The sequence below is a fragment of the Phoca vitulina genome, unplaced genomic scaffold (assembly GCF_004348235.1).
Source record: "Phoca vitulina isolate PV1807 unplaced genomic scaffold, GSC_HSeal_1.0 scaffold8, whole genome shotgun sequence".
Lineage (NCBI taxonomy): Eukaryota > Metazoa > Chordata > Mammalia > Carnivora > Phocidae > Phoca > Phoca vitulina.
The window spans coordinates 51,524,602-51,540,893 of NW_022589711.1; the positions used below are offsets into that span (position 1 = coordinate 51,524,602).

The 16,292-nt window shown below is 41.4% G+C and overlaps 1 protein-coding gene across 2 annotated transcripts in view; it reads left to right on the forward strand.

Annotated features, from left to right (window-relative positions):
• Positions 1-13,277, forward strand: part of MB21D2 (Mab-21 domain containing 2) — a 112,511-nt gene extending 99,234 nt beyond the window's left edge. For both annotated transcript variants that reach the window (XM_032406904.1, XM_032406905.1), the window contains one exon: positions 11,753-13,277. In XM_032406904.1, the coding sequence (XP_032262795.1) occupies positions 11,753-13,017 (1,265 nt within the window). In that variant the 3' untranslated portion in view covers positions 13,018-13,277. The remainder of the gene's footprint in view (positions 1-11,752) is intronic.
• The last annotated feature ends 3,015 nt before the right edge of the window (positions 13,278-16,292 follow it).

A 16,292-nucleotide genomic window follows, 5' to 3' on the forward strand; every position in this document is an offset into this window, starting at 1 on the left:
GCACGCACGCACACACGCAGGCACGCACGCACTCACACACACATGCAGGCACACACGCAGGCACGCACACACGCAGGCACGCACGCACAGCTCCAGAAACAAGAACTACCTTGGTGTAGTACTAAGAAACACAGGTAAGGGAATAGAGCAGTTAAAACAGAAAAGAGAGAAAAGCCCATAAAGTGTTTGTTACTGAGCTAATGAGCGGAGTAATCTTGTGAGGCCCTCTGGAAGTTGTGTAGAACCCATTTTAGAATTGTCTCAGCAGGTATGGGGAAGCTGGTACATTTGTTCACGGATTCCTGGCCTCCACTGGGTGAAGGCTGCCCCCAGTGGTGTCCATTCTTGTGCATTAAGTCCCAGGTACTTCCTGGTGGTGCCGGAGTTGAGATGGCGCTCAGGCAAAGGCGCAGAATCACCGGCCTCGAGGAGGGAAACTGCCCCCACAGCTGTCCGAGCGGGGCAGGGCGTCAGCAGTGTCCGCTGCCCGCGTGCGCACGAGCACGCATGCGCGCACACACCACACATTCGTATATTCACACACATCGGAAGAGGTAAAATAAAGTGAAGTCAATAATAATAATAAGCAATGATTATTAATTTTATTTAGGTATGAGAATGGTGGTTGCAGTTTTAAAAAGGTTTTTAGCAGTTAGACACATATCATGAAGTGTTTAGGGGTGAAATGATATGATGCCCGGGATTTACTTTAAAATATGACAGCAAAAAATAAATAAAAAAAAATTGGGGGGCATAAATGAAACGGCAATGGCAACCGTAATTGTTGAAGCCGGGTGATGGCCACATGGTGACTTGTTATTTTATTATCTCTACTATTGTGTATGTTTGAAATGTTCAAAAGTAAACTGATTTTAAGACGAGGTCATCTCTGGCCAATGATGATTTTAAAATCCTATAGAGGGGCCTTCTTTATATACATCGGGATCATTTTGAGGTAAGGTAGCAACACTAAGTATGTAGTATAGACCAGAACCATAAAGTCCAGTTTTAATCCACAGTATTGTATTTTCTTAGGCTGCTGGGTCGCAAGCAGGATATCTTTTCATACAGGCTCAGGGATACCAGTTGGTTTTTTGTTTTTGTTTTTTTGGTGGGAGAGGGGGCTGTGTTTAGACAAGGCACAGAATTCCTCAAGTTTCTTTCTCCCTCTTGCTTTCTTTCTTTCTGAGTGTGTCTGAGCTTAGTTTTACACAGAGAAGAGAGGTGACTACGGTAGATACTGTGTCCACAGAGGAAAAAGATGTTCCTGCTTCAGAACTCAGAAAGAGCTTATGGCTTTGTGGTTATGATTTCCTTTGGTCATGACGTTCTCAGCCACCATCATTCTGGCTCCCCAACCTAGTCATAGAAATTTAGGGTATTTGACTTTAAAATGCAGGCTTCACTGTTAGATTAAAATACATAAATTAGACTGTGCATCTAAATAGATGGGAACATTCTCAGAGTTTGTCTTGGGGTCCTGAAAGAATGCCAAGGATGTTGTTGTGATGAAAACACTTGTGGGATGCTCTCTGAAAATGGTCTAAGAGTTGAGTGTGCAACACATACACATGTGTGCACACGTAGCTATGTGTTACGGCACTAGATAGCTTTCTTTCTTTTTTTTTTTTTTAGTCATTTATAATCATGCCTTTCCTATGATCCGTGACCCATTTTGCTCATACACTTCATTCCTCAGGGATGGCTAAAATCAGCTATTCATCTGCTTTAGAAATCATTTTGTTCCAAAATAGAATCAGTTTTATTTTTAGATAGAGAAATAAGCTTCCACTATTTCCTATACTGTCGTACATGGCAGTTTTAAAGGCTTGAAGATATTAAATTGTTTGTTCTCTTAGAAGAGCACTCTTAATGCTAGAAAGGAGCATGGGATAGTGAAAAGAGTATCGAATCAACTTAAATTTGGATCCCAGCTCAGCTATCGTGACCATGAACAATTTATTTGACTTATTCATCCTGATTTCCTCATCTGTAAAATGGGGACAATATTATGTACTTGAAAGTGCCAAGAGCATTGGATGAGATAATAGGTAAAACATTCCGCCTGTGCCTTAATCCACAGTAGAGCCAATAAATGTTTGTGCCCTTCTCAGAGGGCCTTTGGCATGAGATGTGCATACTTTGAAAATGTGCTCTATGAAGTCAGTCCTTTTGCCATTATGTATTATTGCTAGTACTGTGCTCACTCCCCTTTTAACACTGGCAGAGTTTAGAGGATGTGACTGCAGCTGGGCTGCAGGTTAAAAGTGCAGATGAGTAAACTCAATGAGAGAGAAGAGCGGCATCCAGCATGATGCGCCCTTGGATTTCTTACTGCCACTGTCTCTGGGCCCCCATGGCATGGCCAAAGGTGGCTTTGGTAGGAGTCTGTGTTGTAGTTGTCTTTAGTAGTAGCTTTTTGTGATGAGTGGCCACCTTAGAATACATCTATACTCAGACTTCATTACATGTTTGTATTTCTAGTCTCCCGTTACACCCCACAAGATTCTGATTGATCATCTCTTGGGACAGGAAATGCCCACTCTCCACTGGCAGCATTGTCAGAAAATTCTACCTGATAAGACAGGTCTTTCACTGACACATGAGACAGACTGTTTCTCTCTCTGTCTTCTACTTACTGGAATCCCATAGGTAAAGCCCATTTCTTTACCAGGGCGACTCATCAAATATTTGAAGGTGGGTCTTGTGGCTTTCTTGAATTTTCTGTTCTCCAGGCTAAATGATTTGCACTCCTCTTCCTCTTCTGTGTTTTGGCTAGGATCTTTATTCATTTCCTTAAGTGTTATTATCTCAGCTTATAATTATATGTTCATTAGTGTATGATCATTTGATTAGTGTGAGAGCTGTTCACACTGCTCATCAAATATTTCTGGCTCTCTATCTTCCCAGCCAGAGGTAGAATTGCACTTTCTTCCCTGGGGTGAGGTGAGACGATGTGACTAGCTTGAGCCAGTGATTTATGAATGAAAATGGTATCTGTCATTTCCAGGCTGGAGCACTTACCTGCTAAAAAGAGATTCTCTGGGGCTTTCTATTCCTACAGTAGAGTAACCGTGAAGTTCTACATAAGGGTTGCTCTATCCACCTGGGTCCTGGATTAAGAAAAGAGGAGCCCCCAGCCATCCCCAGATGGTCACAAAGCCTAAATGAAAAAAGACTTTTGTTCCTTTTTGTCACTGAGGCTTTAGCTTTGTTACTCAACATAACTACTTCTCTCCTGACTGATACAATTATATCTGGCTTTCTCACTGCATGAGAAGCATTATGCAGTGAAGGCTGTGTGTTTCTCTTCACCATCTAGCATAGTTCTGGCTCAGAGGAGGCACTAAGACTCTGTGTCGCATGCATGAATAAATTAAACCTGAGTTTTGAATCTCATCTCCGTCATTTCTGCCAGTTCCTGAACTTGGCTTACTTCATTATTTCTCTTCTGAAATGTAGACAACCCTCTCCCCCAATCCAACCCAGCTTTCCAGTTTCAGAGAAATTAAGTGGTTTGCATAGCATAGACATCCTCAGATGGGAAAAGAATGCAAACCACACCCAGAGGGGATCACAAGCAGAGGCGGATGGGGCACAGCTGACTTGATTCTGAACATCATCACAAACTTACTGCTTCTTCTGCAGATCAGCAGAAAGGTGATCTGGTCGTCATTGATACATTTCTGTATCCTTAGATAGGTATTTAATACCATATTGGCATTACACTTGCCCACTGCTTGTTGTTTTTATCTCTTTCAAGAATGAGCCCTCTAAAGTGAAGACTCCTTGTAACTTGACAATATGTAGCTTTCGTGCCCTGTTGTGGCTGTGGGAAGCTGGTAGGTGGGACTAATAAGATGCCCCTTTGGGTTTTGCCATTAAGTTCTGATTGGCAGAAACCATGAGTTTTTAAACTATCTTAAGAACTAAAAAGAAAAAAAAAGGCAAGACTTATGAGATAGGGAAAATATATTGATAATGTGTGTTGTGTGCATGTGCTTAGAACCCTCTCTTTATTGGCTGCCAAGTAGGTATCAGAGCACATGCTAAGTAATTTGGTGTGTATTTTCTTCTCTTATCCCTGTGACCGCCCCACCAAAATTAGTTGTCATTCCCCAACTTCATTCCCCAGCTGAGGCCCAGAGTGGTTAATTATGTTGGTCATGGGTGGATCGGACTTGAATCCAGGCCTAACTCATGCTCATTGTGATCAAAATAGCTTAGTAGACCTTGATAAAGCCCACCAATTTTTGGAACTTTAATTTTTAAAAAAGAAAATAATGAAAAATTAGGGCCTTTTTTCACTCTGACTTTTGAATTATTACTAAGTGATCTTATAGATACATGCTGACAGTATTTCATACTATATTGTGTAGCAAATTCTATGATCCCCACGATATGGTTATTGGGGCATTGGAGTTGACGGAAACCATCGGTACACTCAAAAGCAGTTACCTTCCGATCCCAAGATCTGTGTTGCCACTGCGGTAATAAAACCTGGCTATAGGAGCTTATGGACGATTGACTGTGACAGGATCTTCCATTCGCTGAGCTTCTTTGCCAATTACTGTGTCACATGCTTTATATTGTTATCCTATTTAGGAGGGAAACTAAGCCATGAGTAGAGCCCACTATTCAATAGGCGTAGAAAGTGCTAATATAAGAATTCAGATCGAGGCCCTCCATAGGGGCGTGCAGGTTATTTATTCTGCAGGGCACTCGTTCAGAAGGAACAAGAAAGGGCTGGAATCCAGCCTGCCCTCTACTTACCAAGCTGTGCGCCATGCCACACGATGGCATTTATCAGAGGAAGCATCTGTAGGCTAGCAGCAGCCTGAGTGCAGCGAGGGGAGAGCATACTCCATTCATTTCCCTTCATCTAACATATTTTGTACACCTTGCATGTGCTAGAGGCTTTAGACCGGTTTAGTTAAATCTTCAGAACAACTCTGTGGAATAGGTGTTGTTTGTTCTTCCAGTTTTATAGGTGGTGGAGAAAGGGGAAAACATACGGGGAAAATGAGCGAAATATCTACCATGTGCTTAGACATTTCATATCAACTCCAAAAGAGTGGTTTTATGGTTTGTTTGTTTGTTTTAAATATATGAAGAATTGGAAGCTCAAAAAGGTTAAATAACTTGTCTGGCTTACTTAATGACAAACCCAGATTTAAACCCAAGCCTGTCTTATTCCAGTGCTCTTGCACACATATCTGTATCAAAACAAGGAAAGATCAAGCAAGGGAGACTCCTTTGAAGAGTCATCTTTTTAATCAGACCTATGATGATATATATTTGATCAATAGTTCATTACCAGGGGCACCTGGGTGCTTCAGTCAGTTAAGCGGCTGCCTTCAGCTCAGGCTCAGGTCATGATCTCAGCGTCCTGGGATCAAGCCCTGCATCAGGCTCCCTGCTCAGTGAGAAGTCTGCTTCTCCCTCTCCCTCTGCCCCTCACCCCTGTTCCTGCTCTCTCTCTGCTCTCTCTCTTTCAAATAAATAAAATCTTAAAAAAAAAAAAAAATAATAGGTCATTACTATACATGAGTTAATCAGTTTTCTAAAAGATTTAAATAAGATTATATGCAGTTGTCTCAGAAATTATGTCAAATAAAACAGGTTCTTTACCTTAAGAATATATTGCTCTAACTGTTAATATTAATGATCACTCAGCAGGTATTGAAAAAGCTGAGAAGTTCCACTAGTGTCTTCCTTCTCTATTTTCTGTGTCTTACAGTCAATTTATTTTGGAATACTAATAGCTTCTTGCAAGACATAAGGTCTGTTCTTCCTTATGATAACTGTGGGTGCTCAGACATGTTCTGCTGCTTGTCCAAGGTCACACCACAGCTTTGACCAATGAAAGCACAAAGTGACACTTTGCCTTGAGACCCCCTGCTGCTTCCCTTTCAGACCGTTCTGCATTAATATCACATTCCCTTGTTGTCATAAGGAAAGCAGTAGGTTTATGCCATTCTGACCTTTGCAACAATTGTGGGAAAAAGACAATGCTGTTAATCTGTCACTAGGGCTGTGTGTCCTTGAGTGAGTTATTTCTCCTTTCTGAACCTCAGTTTTTTCACCTGCAAGGTGAGGGATTCTACATATATGATTTCTGGCCACAAATGAGGAAAATACTAAAATCTTCCCCAAATGGGAGTCATTAAAAATCCCATAGATTGGTGCATTTCTTAGAAGGTGGCCATGCCTACTGCTCAGGATGTCAATAGCTTGACAAAAATATTTACTTCTTTGAAGTAGAAATCAATTTTTATAGGAGGGTTTTATATTATTTATTAACAACCAATAGACTGTTCCCCAAGGAGATGTATCCGAATCGCAGAAGCACTTTGTCAGCACCATCCCGTTCCGTACCCTTCCTACTATTGAGCGTCACACTGTATAAGGCACTGTCATTAGTGGGCCACATGAGTTTGGGTCGAAAAGATAACATTTTTTAATGAAACGAATATTGTCAAGATACTCAGGTCTTTTTTAATCTACATAGAAATCTTTGATATACACAAAGATATAGAGACAAAATTTATCTAATTCTGTAGCTTCAATAACAAGACGTAAACATTTTACCTCTTTGGCCTATCTTTCTCCCCTCAGCACAGGTAACAGCTTTGTTTTGCTTTTTTATGGAATCTGCACAAGTACCAATTTCCCGTATGTACTTAGTATTTATTAAATTACTTCCGTGAGTCCCCACATATCTACTGGAGAGAAGCTGTGAGGCTGGAAGCCACACCTGGTTCATGTGTGCCCGTGTTAACAATCTGGCATTATGTGCTTGAGTGATGGCAGCTTGTAATTTGAATCCAGTGGAATGTGATAAAGTTTTATTCACCAGAATATAAGGTTGTCAGGGACAGAGTTCCATTTTTCACTTGATATTCTAAAGATAATCAGCAAAGGACTAAGTGGATGATGTGGAAGTCGTTCCGTAAACTCGAGGCTCCAGTGTAAACAGAACCCAAGTCCCTCTGTCCCCTGCACCAAGAAACCAATCACTGAAACATCCAGTGTGCAGCAAGGAAGGGTCTCTTCAAGAGGCAGCCAAATGAGGGGGTGGGAGGGCAAGCCTTAAATCCGCCTCCCAGAGGGGAGAGTCCAGGATTTCTAAAGGCAAGTGGAAAAGGGACTGGGTAATGGGGAGAGAAGCTATGGTGACTCAAAATCGGACAGAGGAAGTTACTGAGCAGGGGAGTATTAACTTCATTTCCGTGTGCTCAAAGAGGAGGCCAGAGGTCCTGATTGGCTTGGCTGGCTTTTTGATGAAATCTTGAGTCTCTGCAAAACAACAAAATTAACACTTGCTTATCACAGTGTCAGGCAAGAATATTAGGCTACAGAAATGTGGTGGCAGACAGCATTCCTGAGAACAAGCAGATTTGGGTAAGAGTTGTAGCCTGGCTTAGCTGCCCTGTTAACTCTTTAGTTACCTGTTTCACTAGTAATATTAAGGTCTTCTTAAGGGCGCCTGGGTGGCTCAGTTGGTTAAGCGACTGCCTTCGGCTCAGGTCAGGATCGAGTCCCGCATCGGGCTCCCTGCTCAGCAGGGAGTCGGTTTCTCCCTCTGACCCTTCCCCCTCTCATGCTCTCTTTGTCATTCTCTCTCTCTCAAATAAATAAATAAATAAAATCTTAAAAAAAAAAAAAAGATCTTCTTAAGTAGAAACTATGAAATAAAGCAAAATCAAGGAATCAATTACAGGAAGGGAGGCTGAGAGGCAGTTTTTGTGTTTTTAAGAACACACATATGCCCATACTTCCATGAAAAAGAAGAGACCCACCCTGGGGAATAAGGCATTTCTCCTGCTAACAAGCTCATTGTCATGTGTGATTCTTCCTTTTGTTCTCATTCATGGTTTTGGATAATTTGCTAATAGCTAAGCAGCCAGTCACTTGATCTCACCCTCCTGTAATTACACAGAAATCTTTGGATAAATTCAAAGACGGCACTTGTTGGAACTGGTGCCCATGGCCCAAGTATATGGTTGAATTTTTTTTCTCTCCTTTGCCTTTTTCCCTCCAGCCCTTGGCTGTGTTTTAGTTGCATGGCAACCCATCTGCCATGATAGCTGATGTCAGCTCATTTTCATTTAAACTTAGCCCAGGAAAGTTTTCAAAGAGGGCATTTGAGTAGAATGCTGGGCGGGCTCCAGTTTGTGTTACCAAATCATTGGTAAAACTGCGGACTAATGGGCTCAGGCAGGCTAAATGTAAATGTGGATGTCACAGGGGACTAGCTTCCCAAAATATGTGGCCTTGGGGACTTTCTTTCTAACTTTTAGGAGCTTAGCAAATGAGCCTCTGCAATATTTTCTTTGCTGCTAAACTTCTCTCTGCCCCTTTTAAAAGGAGTGAGTGTCCAAAATTAACCGAACTCCTGATAACAGAATTTAGCCAAATACTTTTATGTCTCCGGAAAGGAGGGGCAACATTTTAACTAGGTGCATAAGCCGCATCTGGGAGGAAAAAGAATATTTTATTACTGGCAGGAATGTTCCTAGTGTATATGCTAAGTGAAAACATGTTAAAACTTCTTTAATCCAGTAGAGGGCGGAAGGGAGTTTTAGCTTTTTCTTACCTGTGATTATCCAAACCAAAATTGACAGTCCAAGGCAAAATTCAGTGGCATGTTTGTAAACAAATTCTACCCAGCCTGTTAATGCACAACTTATTCTGGTTGTCTAGACAAGTCCCCGCTGGTATGCTCAGAGCCAGTTTGATCCTGTCTAGGGCAAAAAAGAATGTACAGTTTTGAGTCATGTATGCCTAAGAGGGAATACTGATGTGGCATCCAAATTATAATACCACTTCTAATTTATTCACATCTTACTTATTAATCATAACACTTTTCGACATGGTTCCTATGTGTATTTATGGCACCAAATGCTAGAATTTAAAAATATTTGAACTAATGATAAATAATTTCATTATCAAACATTTATCTTTGAAAGTAACTACCTATCTGTGAACGTATAATACAGTGAAAACCGTTTTCCCAACCTACCCAGGATTCTGAGAAGCAAATCTTATCTTAAAACTTGGAGTGGTAATATTTGTTACATTGTGAAGATGAGCTTAATACTGAAACATGACAATTGAGAAATGAATCTTCGTTTTGGTGTTTATGATAGCTTTCAATCTTTGGTTACTAAATTTGGTTTTTGAAAACCACTTTTAAAGAAAGATAAATTTTCCATGCTGACTTTATAGTGAAGGCTTTTTTTGCTTGTTTAGAATATAGTGTCTTAGATTGGGTTCCTCAGGAAGCAGCCCTTCGAATGGAGTTAGGATATTTATTTATTTATTAAAAAGATTTATTTATTTATTTTAGAGCATGTGTGCAGGTGCGCGCATGAGTGGGGGGGAGGGGCAGAGGGAGAGGGAGAGAGAATCTCATACAGACTCCCCACTGAGGGCGGAGCCAAATGCCGGGCTCCATCCTACAACCCATGAGATCATGACCTGAGCTGAAATCAAGAGTTGGATGCTCAAACAACTGAGCCACACAGGTGCCCCTAGGATATTTATTAAGAAGCCCCACCCTGGGATCAGCCACTGTGGAAGATAGGGACCCAAAGCAGGATCAGGCAGAGGGAGAAGTCAGGTTTCTTTGCAGGCCACAATGTCAGCCTTAGCTGACCCCCTGGGAACTCTGGATTTGAATAATTCTTCAGAGTATCCTGAACCGGGGCATTCTCACATCAATGTGTATCCCCCACCCTCACCCCAGACACAGGACATGACTGTGGTTGAGCTGGCTTTTTGCAGCCAATCCTTAAGGGATTGCGTTGACAGATTCCCAGCCACTGAGACAAGAAGTCCTTTATTGAGAAGGGATCTGGGTGGCATAGCACAAGGCATGTAAAAAACAGCCTCAGAAGTCAGGTACGCTGGATTCTCTTTCTGACTAATTGTGGATTCTTTAAAGTTGGATAGTTTTTGATTGCTTTAAAACAAAAGTGATAGCTTGCTGTATTTCTAGTTATATGTAAGGAAATGGTACTAAATAAGAGTTTTTCATGGTTAATATGGCTTGGAAAATAGGATTTTAAAGAATGAAAAGAGCACATTTTTATTTCATTTGAGTATTAAATTCTGAAATAAAATGGTAGCATAAACACATACACAAGGCTTATTTATTTGCATTGGAGTTATCCTATGAATAATAAACTATGTTGATTAAAAGTAATTGTGGTGAATAAGGGAATTATAGTTTGCGATAGTTCTTTGCAATCTTTGGAGAAAAGATTAAATAAGTCACTGATGCTGGCAGGGAGGGGACATTTGTATGTCAGTGGAGCAGTCATTTACATTTAGTCCATAATTATTTAAGCTCTTCATGGTTAAGTCCCATTAATTCCTTCTGTTTGTTCCTTTGCCATCCAGTCTTAGCTCCAGTTGTGCACCTGCTGGGTGCAGAGCCCAATGCCTGCCTAATACAGATTTGAGACGTGGTCCGTACTCTTAAAGAGCTCACGTTAGCATCCAAAAATCACACTTTTTATGTCACCACCAATCTTACCAGAACACATACCATTTGGGAAGATATTAAGCTCATAGTACAAGAAATGAGTTTTCTAAAATTTAGCATTTTTTTGGAAAGCTCCAGTTTTTTTCATTGTCAATAAATATTTTAGTTGTTTTTGCAAAGACAGGCTAACTTTGTTCATTTTTTAATGAAAATGTCTAGCAGATACCCAAGTTTGAATGCCCATAGTTGATCAGTTGTTCTTTAAAGTAAAAATGGTCTTGCATGAACAAAGCCGCTAACTTAGCCCACAGCTCCAACACAGGGCACTTTTCTTGAAGACAGCTTTTGTATTTCAGTATGAGGAAGAAGTGCTCTATGGTCACTTGCCATTTTGTTGCACAGAACACTAGAAAGGTGGCTCTAGAGTTGGGATTTAAGAAAAATTAACCCGTTTTTCTTTTCCATTAGGGATTTTCTTCAGTGCAACTGAACTTTTTTTTTTTTAAATGCTAGTACATGTCATCAATAAAGAGTCCAGTGACTGCCATTGTAAATTTGGTGTCACTGTCTTCACGAAGGCCTAGCACTTTGACCCGCCATTTGCTTTTGTCCCATCAAGAGTCAGTTCAAGTTTCAACACAGTAAACGAGGCTAATAACGTGTTAGTGTTATTGTGGGAAGAGTTGTGACCTCACCACCCCCTGACAGTGCCCCACATTCAGTGTCCACAGCCCACACTGAGAATCGCCAGGATAGAGGAAGGTTTAAACAGGAAGAGCCTAGGGGTGGGAGGCTGTTTGGGCAAGAGATAAAAGAGCCTGGCTTTATATGATGGCAGCAGAGATGGAGAACAGGCAAGGAGTGAGAAATGTCACAGCGGTTATGTAGATAAAATTTGGCTGTAGAAGCCAACAAAACTTGAAGCTTACTGAGGTGTTCCGCTTGAATGACCTATGGATGGCAATGCCACTAACCGAGGTGATGACGGGGGGAAGAAGAGCCCCGGTTTATGATTAAAAAAGATACTGCTCTTGCCACAAGAGAAAATCTGTCATAATTCTCGCACTTGGTAAAGGAGGTATTCTCTCACCGATGAGAAAGAACAAAGTATACTGCTGACTGGGCCCATGTAGCAGCCTAAAATCTGATTTTGTACTTCTAATGAATAGTGGGTCTTAGAAACTCAACATGTTCTATTCTGATGCAAAAGACTCTGGTGTCTGTGTTTCCTATAATAGTGTTTTCTCTTTCTGTTTCTAGGAATGGTGCAAAAGCTGGACCAAAAACTTCCAGTGGCCAATGAGTACCTGTTGCTCTCTGGGGGAGTCCGGGAAGGCGTGGTGGACCTGGACTTAGATGAGCTTAATGTCTATGCCCGGGGGACAGACTATGATATGGACTTCACTCTTCTGGTGCCAGCCCTTAAGCTGCACGACCGTAATCAGCCTGTGACACTCGATATGCGCCACTCAGCCTTGTGCCACTCCTGGCTGAGCCTCCGGCTCTTTGATGAGGGGACAATCAGTAAGTGGAAAGACTGCTGCACCATTGTGGATCACATCAATGGTGCCACCAACTACTTCTTCTCCCCAACCAAAGTGGCCGACTGGTTCTATGACTCCATCAGCATTGTCCTATCAGAGATCCAGAAGAAACCCCAGCGAGGGATGCCGAAGGTGGAAAAGGTAGAAAAGAACGGGACCATAATCTCCATCATCCTGGGTGTGGGGAGCAGTCGCATGTTGTATGATATTGTCCCCGTGGTATCTTTCAAAGGCTGGCCTGCAGTGGCCCAGAGCTGGCTCATGGAGAACCACTTTTGGGATGGGAAGATCACCGAGGAAGAGGTCATCAGTGGGTTTTACTTGGTGCCTGCTTGCTCCTACAAGGGCAAGAAGGACAATGAATGGCGGCTGTCCTTCGCCAGGAGCGAGGTGCAGCTGAAGAAGTGCATCTCCAGTAGCCTCATGCAGGCCTACCAGGCGTGCAAAGCCATCATCATTAAACTCCTGTCCCGGCCCAAGGCTATCAGCCCCTATCACCTGCGGAGCATGATGCTCTGGGCCTGTGACAGACTTCCTGCCAACTACTTGGCCCAAGAAGACTATGCAGCCCACTTTTTGCTGGGCCTCATTGATGACCTCCAACACTGTCTGGTCAACAAGATGTGCCCCAATTATTTCATCCCTCAGTGCAACATGCTGGAGCACCTGTCGGAGGAGACCGTCATGCTTCATGCGCGAAAGCTCTCCTCCGTCCGCTCAGACCCGGCCGAGCACTTGCGCACCGCCATCGAGCACGTCAAGGCGGCCAACCGGCTGACGCTGGAGCTCCAGAGGCGAGGGAGCACCACTAGCATCCCCTCCCCGCAGTCTGACGGAGGGGACCCCAACCAGCCCGATGACCGTTTGGCCAAAAAACTGCAACAGCTAGTGACTGAGAACCCGGGGAAGTCCATCTCTGTCTTTATTAACCCTGATGATGTCACGAGGCCCCATTTCAGAATCGATGATAAATTTTTCTGAGCATTTTGCTGCCTTTTTTCTTTTTTTTCTTTTTCCTGGTTCTAAAACTCTCATAATGTGTAGTGTGGTTTGTGATGCCGACTTTCCGTTTTTTACATATCCAGCCTAGATTGGATCTGTTAAGAACACATTTTAAGTTTCCTGGTTCTGCAGGACAGTGCAGGCTCTGAAACAGTATATTACTATTTCATATTCTGCCTCTGATTTTGTTGTTTACTTTTTGTCGTTATTGTCACATTGGTTTTGGTTTTTTTTAAGGAGAACTTGAGCCATAGATGAAAATGCCCATGAATTCTCTTGCTTTTTACTGTTTCATGCTTTGTGCAAATTTGTTAATGAGGATAGGGCAACAGATCTCTTTCTGACGCTTCAGGATTCTTTTTTTTAAATGAGCTTTCATCACTACAGATATTTGAGAATCATCTGAACCTAGAAACTACCTGGTATGCTAGCTGGATTTCTTTCTTTTGACCAGTGACCAAGTAGTTTCCCTCTTTCCACCAAACAATGTAGACTTTGAAAGTGATAATGCTACCAGTTGTGTTTTGGAGCAACTTCATTGAATGTAATTGTCCTCAGATCAGAACTTTGGATGGTTTGGAGGCTGTGTTTGACAGCTTTCCAAACAGAATTAAGGTTTCCAAATGGTAGTTTTAGCGTGTGTAATTATTTGAAGCCTTATTTAAATCCTATTAAAGAACATACCATTATAATTGTTATTTGCACTAATGAAATCTTGGCCATTGTCAGAGTTCCGATGTGTGTGTTTCAATATAAATTGACATCCACTGTTGAAATGCTATCATTTTTTTTTATTTAGCGCATTTCTCTCAATCAATAGAATGATTCTTTGCATTTGTTTTGTTCTCCTTTAATTGTGGGGTCCTGTTTTGCCCTCTTTGATATTCCTGGTTCCTGTCTCACTGAGAGAAGTTTGTGAAGCTTTACACCTGCTTAGTGACCATACAAAGCTGGAGAAAATATATACTTGATAGAGTAGGTGTCTTTGTATGTACTGCTTTTGGGGTTATAGAGGTAAGCTTTTTTTGTAAAGTGTCTTTGCTTCTACTGGGAGTTGTGGGGAAAACTGGCAGAAAGGATTTATAATCCCCAAATAGAAGATAGCATGCCTGTTCAAAAGCAGGTGTTTCTATAGAACAGGAACGAGGACATATCTGTGGGTGGTAGCTTCGTGTGGAGGTGTCTTATCTTCATGAATGAAATCACTTGCCAGGTTTAGATACCGCAAGGCATTGGCTCCTTGTTTTGGTATGGACTCATGGCAAACTGTGGTGTTTGAGAGGTCAGGGGCCCTGCTGATATCTCAAAGGATGACCATGATGTCTACTATTGGAAAGGTCAAGCAACATTTTGGATTTGATCTCGAATGTCCAGACTCACAGGTTGGATTTTGGCCAATTGAAATCCGGCATATGCGGTCTTGGGTTTTTGCATGGGAATTAATGTAATGCTTATAACTGAAAATGAAATCATTCAACCATCTTAAGTCAAACACAAAATAATAAAGAAACATACTGGCCTTGGAATTTTGTTGTTATTGCTGTTGTTAGTTTGTGATCCAGAAACTATTAGTAATACCAACAATGATTTTCAGTAAATTATAGCACCAGGTTTGCTGTTGTCTTTCAGACCAGATGTCCATGTAGTGAACATTTAGTATTCATTTGTCCATTTCCCCAGCTTTCCTACTAGTATCTACCTGTCTTCTACATAATCTATGTCCTTCTCATGAAATGACTCCATCCCCAGTTCCAGACATGGTATAAACTGGTTGACATAACTATTTCCTTGGCCACAGTGATTAGCTAGGGATTTGTCATATGATGTGAGCTGTTCCAATCAGGGACATGCTCAGGATTCTAGCTTGAAATTCTGGGGAAGACGCAGGCCTCCGGATGTGGAAGACGAAGCACTTGTCCTCTGTCACTCTGATAGCTATCACGTAATCATGACTGGAGCCAGCCTTAGGATGAAACTGACATTGTGTGATACTATGGAGAGAAGAGAAAGAAAACCATGAGCCACCAGACCCTGCCATACACCTTCCCATACACACACACACACACACACACACACACACACACACACACACACACTGGATTTTCTTGTTAAATGAGTCAACATTTAGTTCTTTTAGCCAGTTTGAATTTAGTTCAATTCATCAACATATTTAAACTGACCTACCAAACTATTTCAGTTGATGTGTGTCTCTTTTCTTTCTGTGGATAGGTATCAGAGATACCTATATAATTTATCTAAACGCTGGTCTGTGCTATCTGACTTAAGTCCAAAGAGCATCACAGCCTCTGTAACTAATAAATATGCATCTGGTAGAGTCTGTTCAAATTTATTATACTTTGACCATTATGTTACGCTTCCTTGATTAAAAGAAATTGTTATAAACCACTAAAGTAGCAAGCATATTCAAAGGCGTTGTTTCCCTTTAACGTCAACTATAAACCGCCATAACCGTGCTTTGAATTGGCCTCTCAAATACAATTAGCAACATCTACAATATTTTAAATGCTGTGTTTGCAGACAAAATTTCGTTCCAGGTGTGATAAAAACCTAGTTTCAGTGATCCTTTAAGCGTGTTTTTCTTTTTGCCACATCTAGTCCTTGTAAGAACACTTTCTCCAAATTCTTGGTTAAACTTCATAAAAAAAGTCCAGAGGCTCCTGAGATCTAGTAACTTTTTTTTTTTAATTAGAAGGGGGAGAGACAGAAGGAGAGTGAGAGATCATGACCTGAGCCGAAATCAAGGGTCGGACGCTTAACCAACTGAGCCAACTGAGCCACCCAGGCGCCCCCTGAGACCTAGTAATTTTAAAACTTAAATATTTTTTAGTTCCTATTAAATAAATATTTTTTAGTTCTGTCAGCACCATAAACCTAGAACTCAGGAATTGTTGAAAAATGGATAGAAATGGTATGTACTCTGATACCCTTTCTTATCTGAAACTTAGTAAATAATTGGATTACTAACCTACTCTCCTTCCGAAGCCCAGGAGATTGGTTAAAATCACTTCTGTTTCAAGTACAATAGAAAAAGCCTTAAGACTGGAGTCCTAATTTCAGCATAGTTTATAACTGATTATTTTTTGGTTGTGGGAAATTACAAGCTGCAACTCAATAGGATTTTAATTCCCTGATGAGATCTGGTTTCACATATTTCAAAAGTAGATTATTTTCTACACTCTCCCTTTCTCATTTGAAATGGAAGATCCAAAGATGCAAATAAAGGTTGGTTTCAG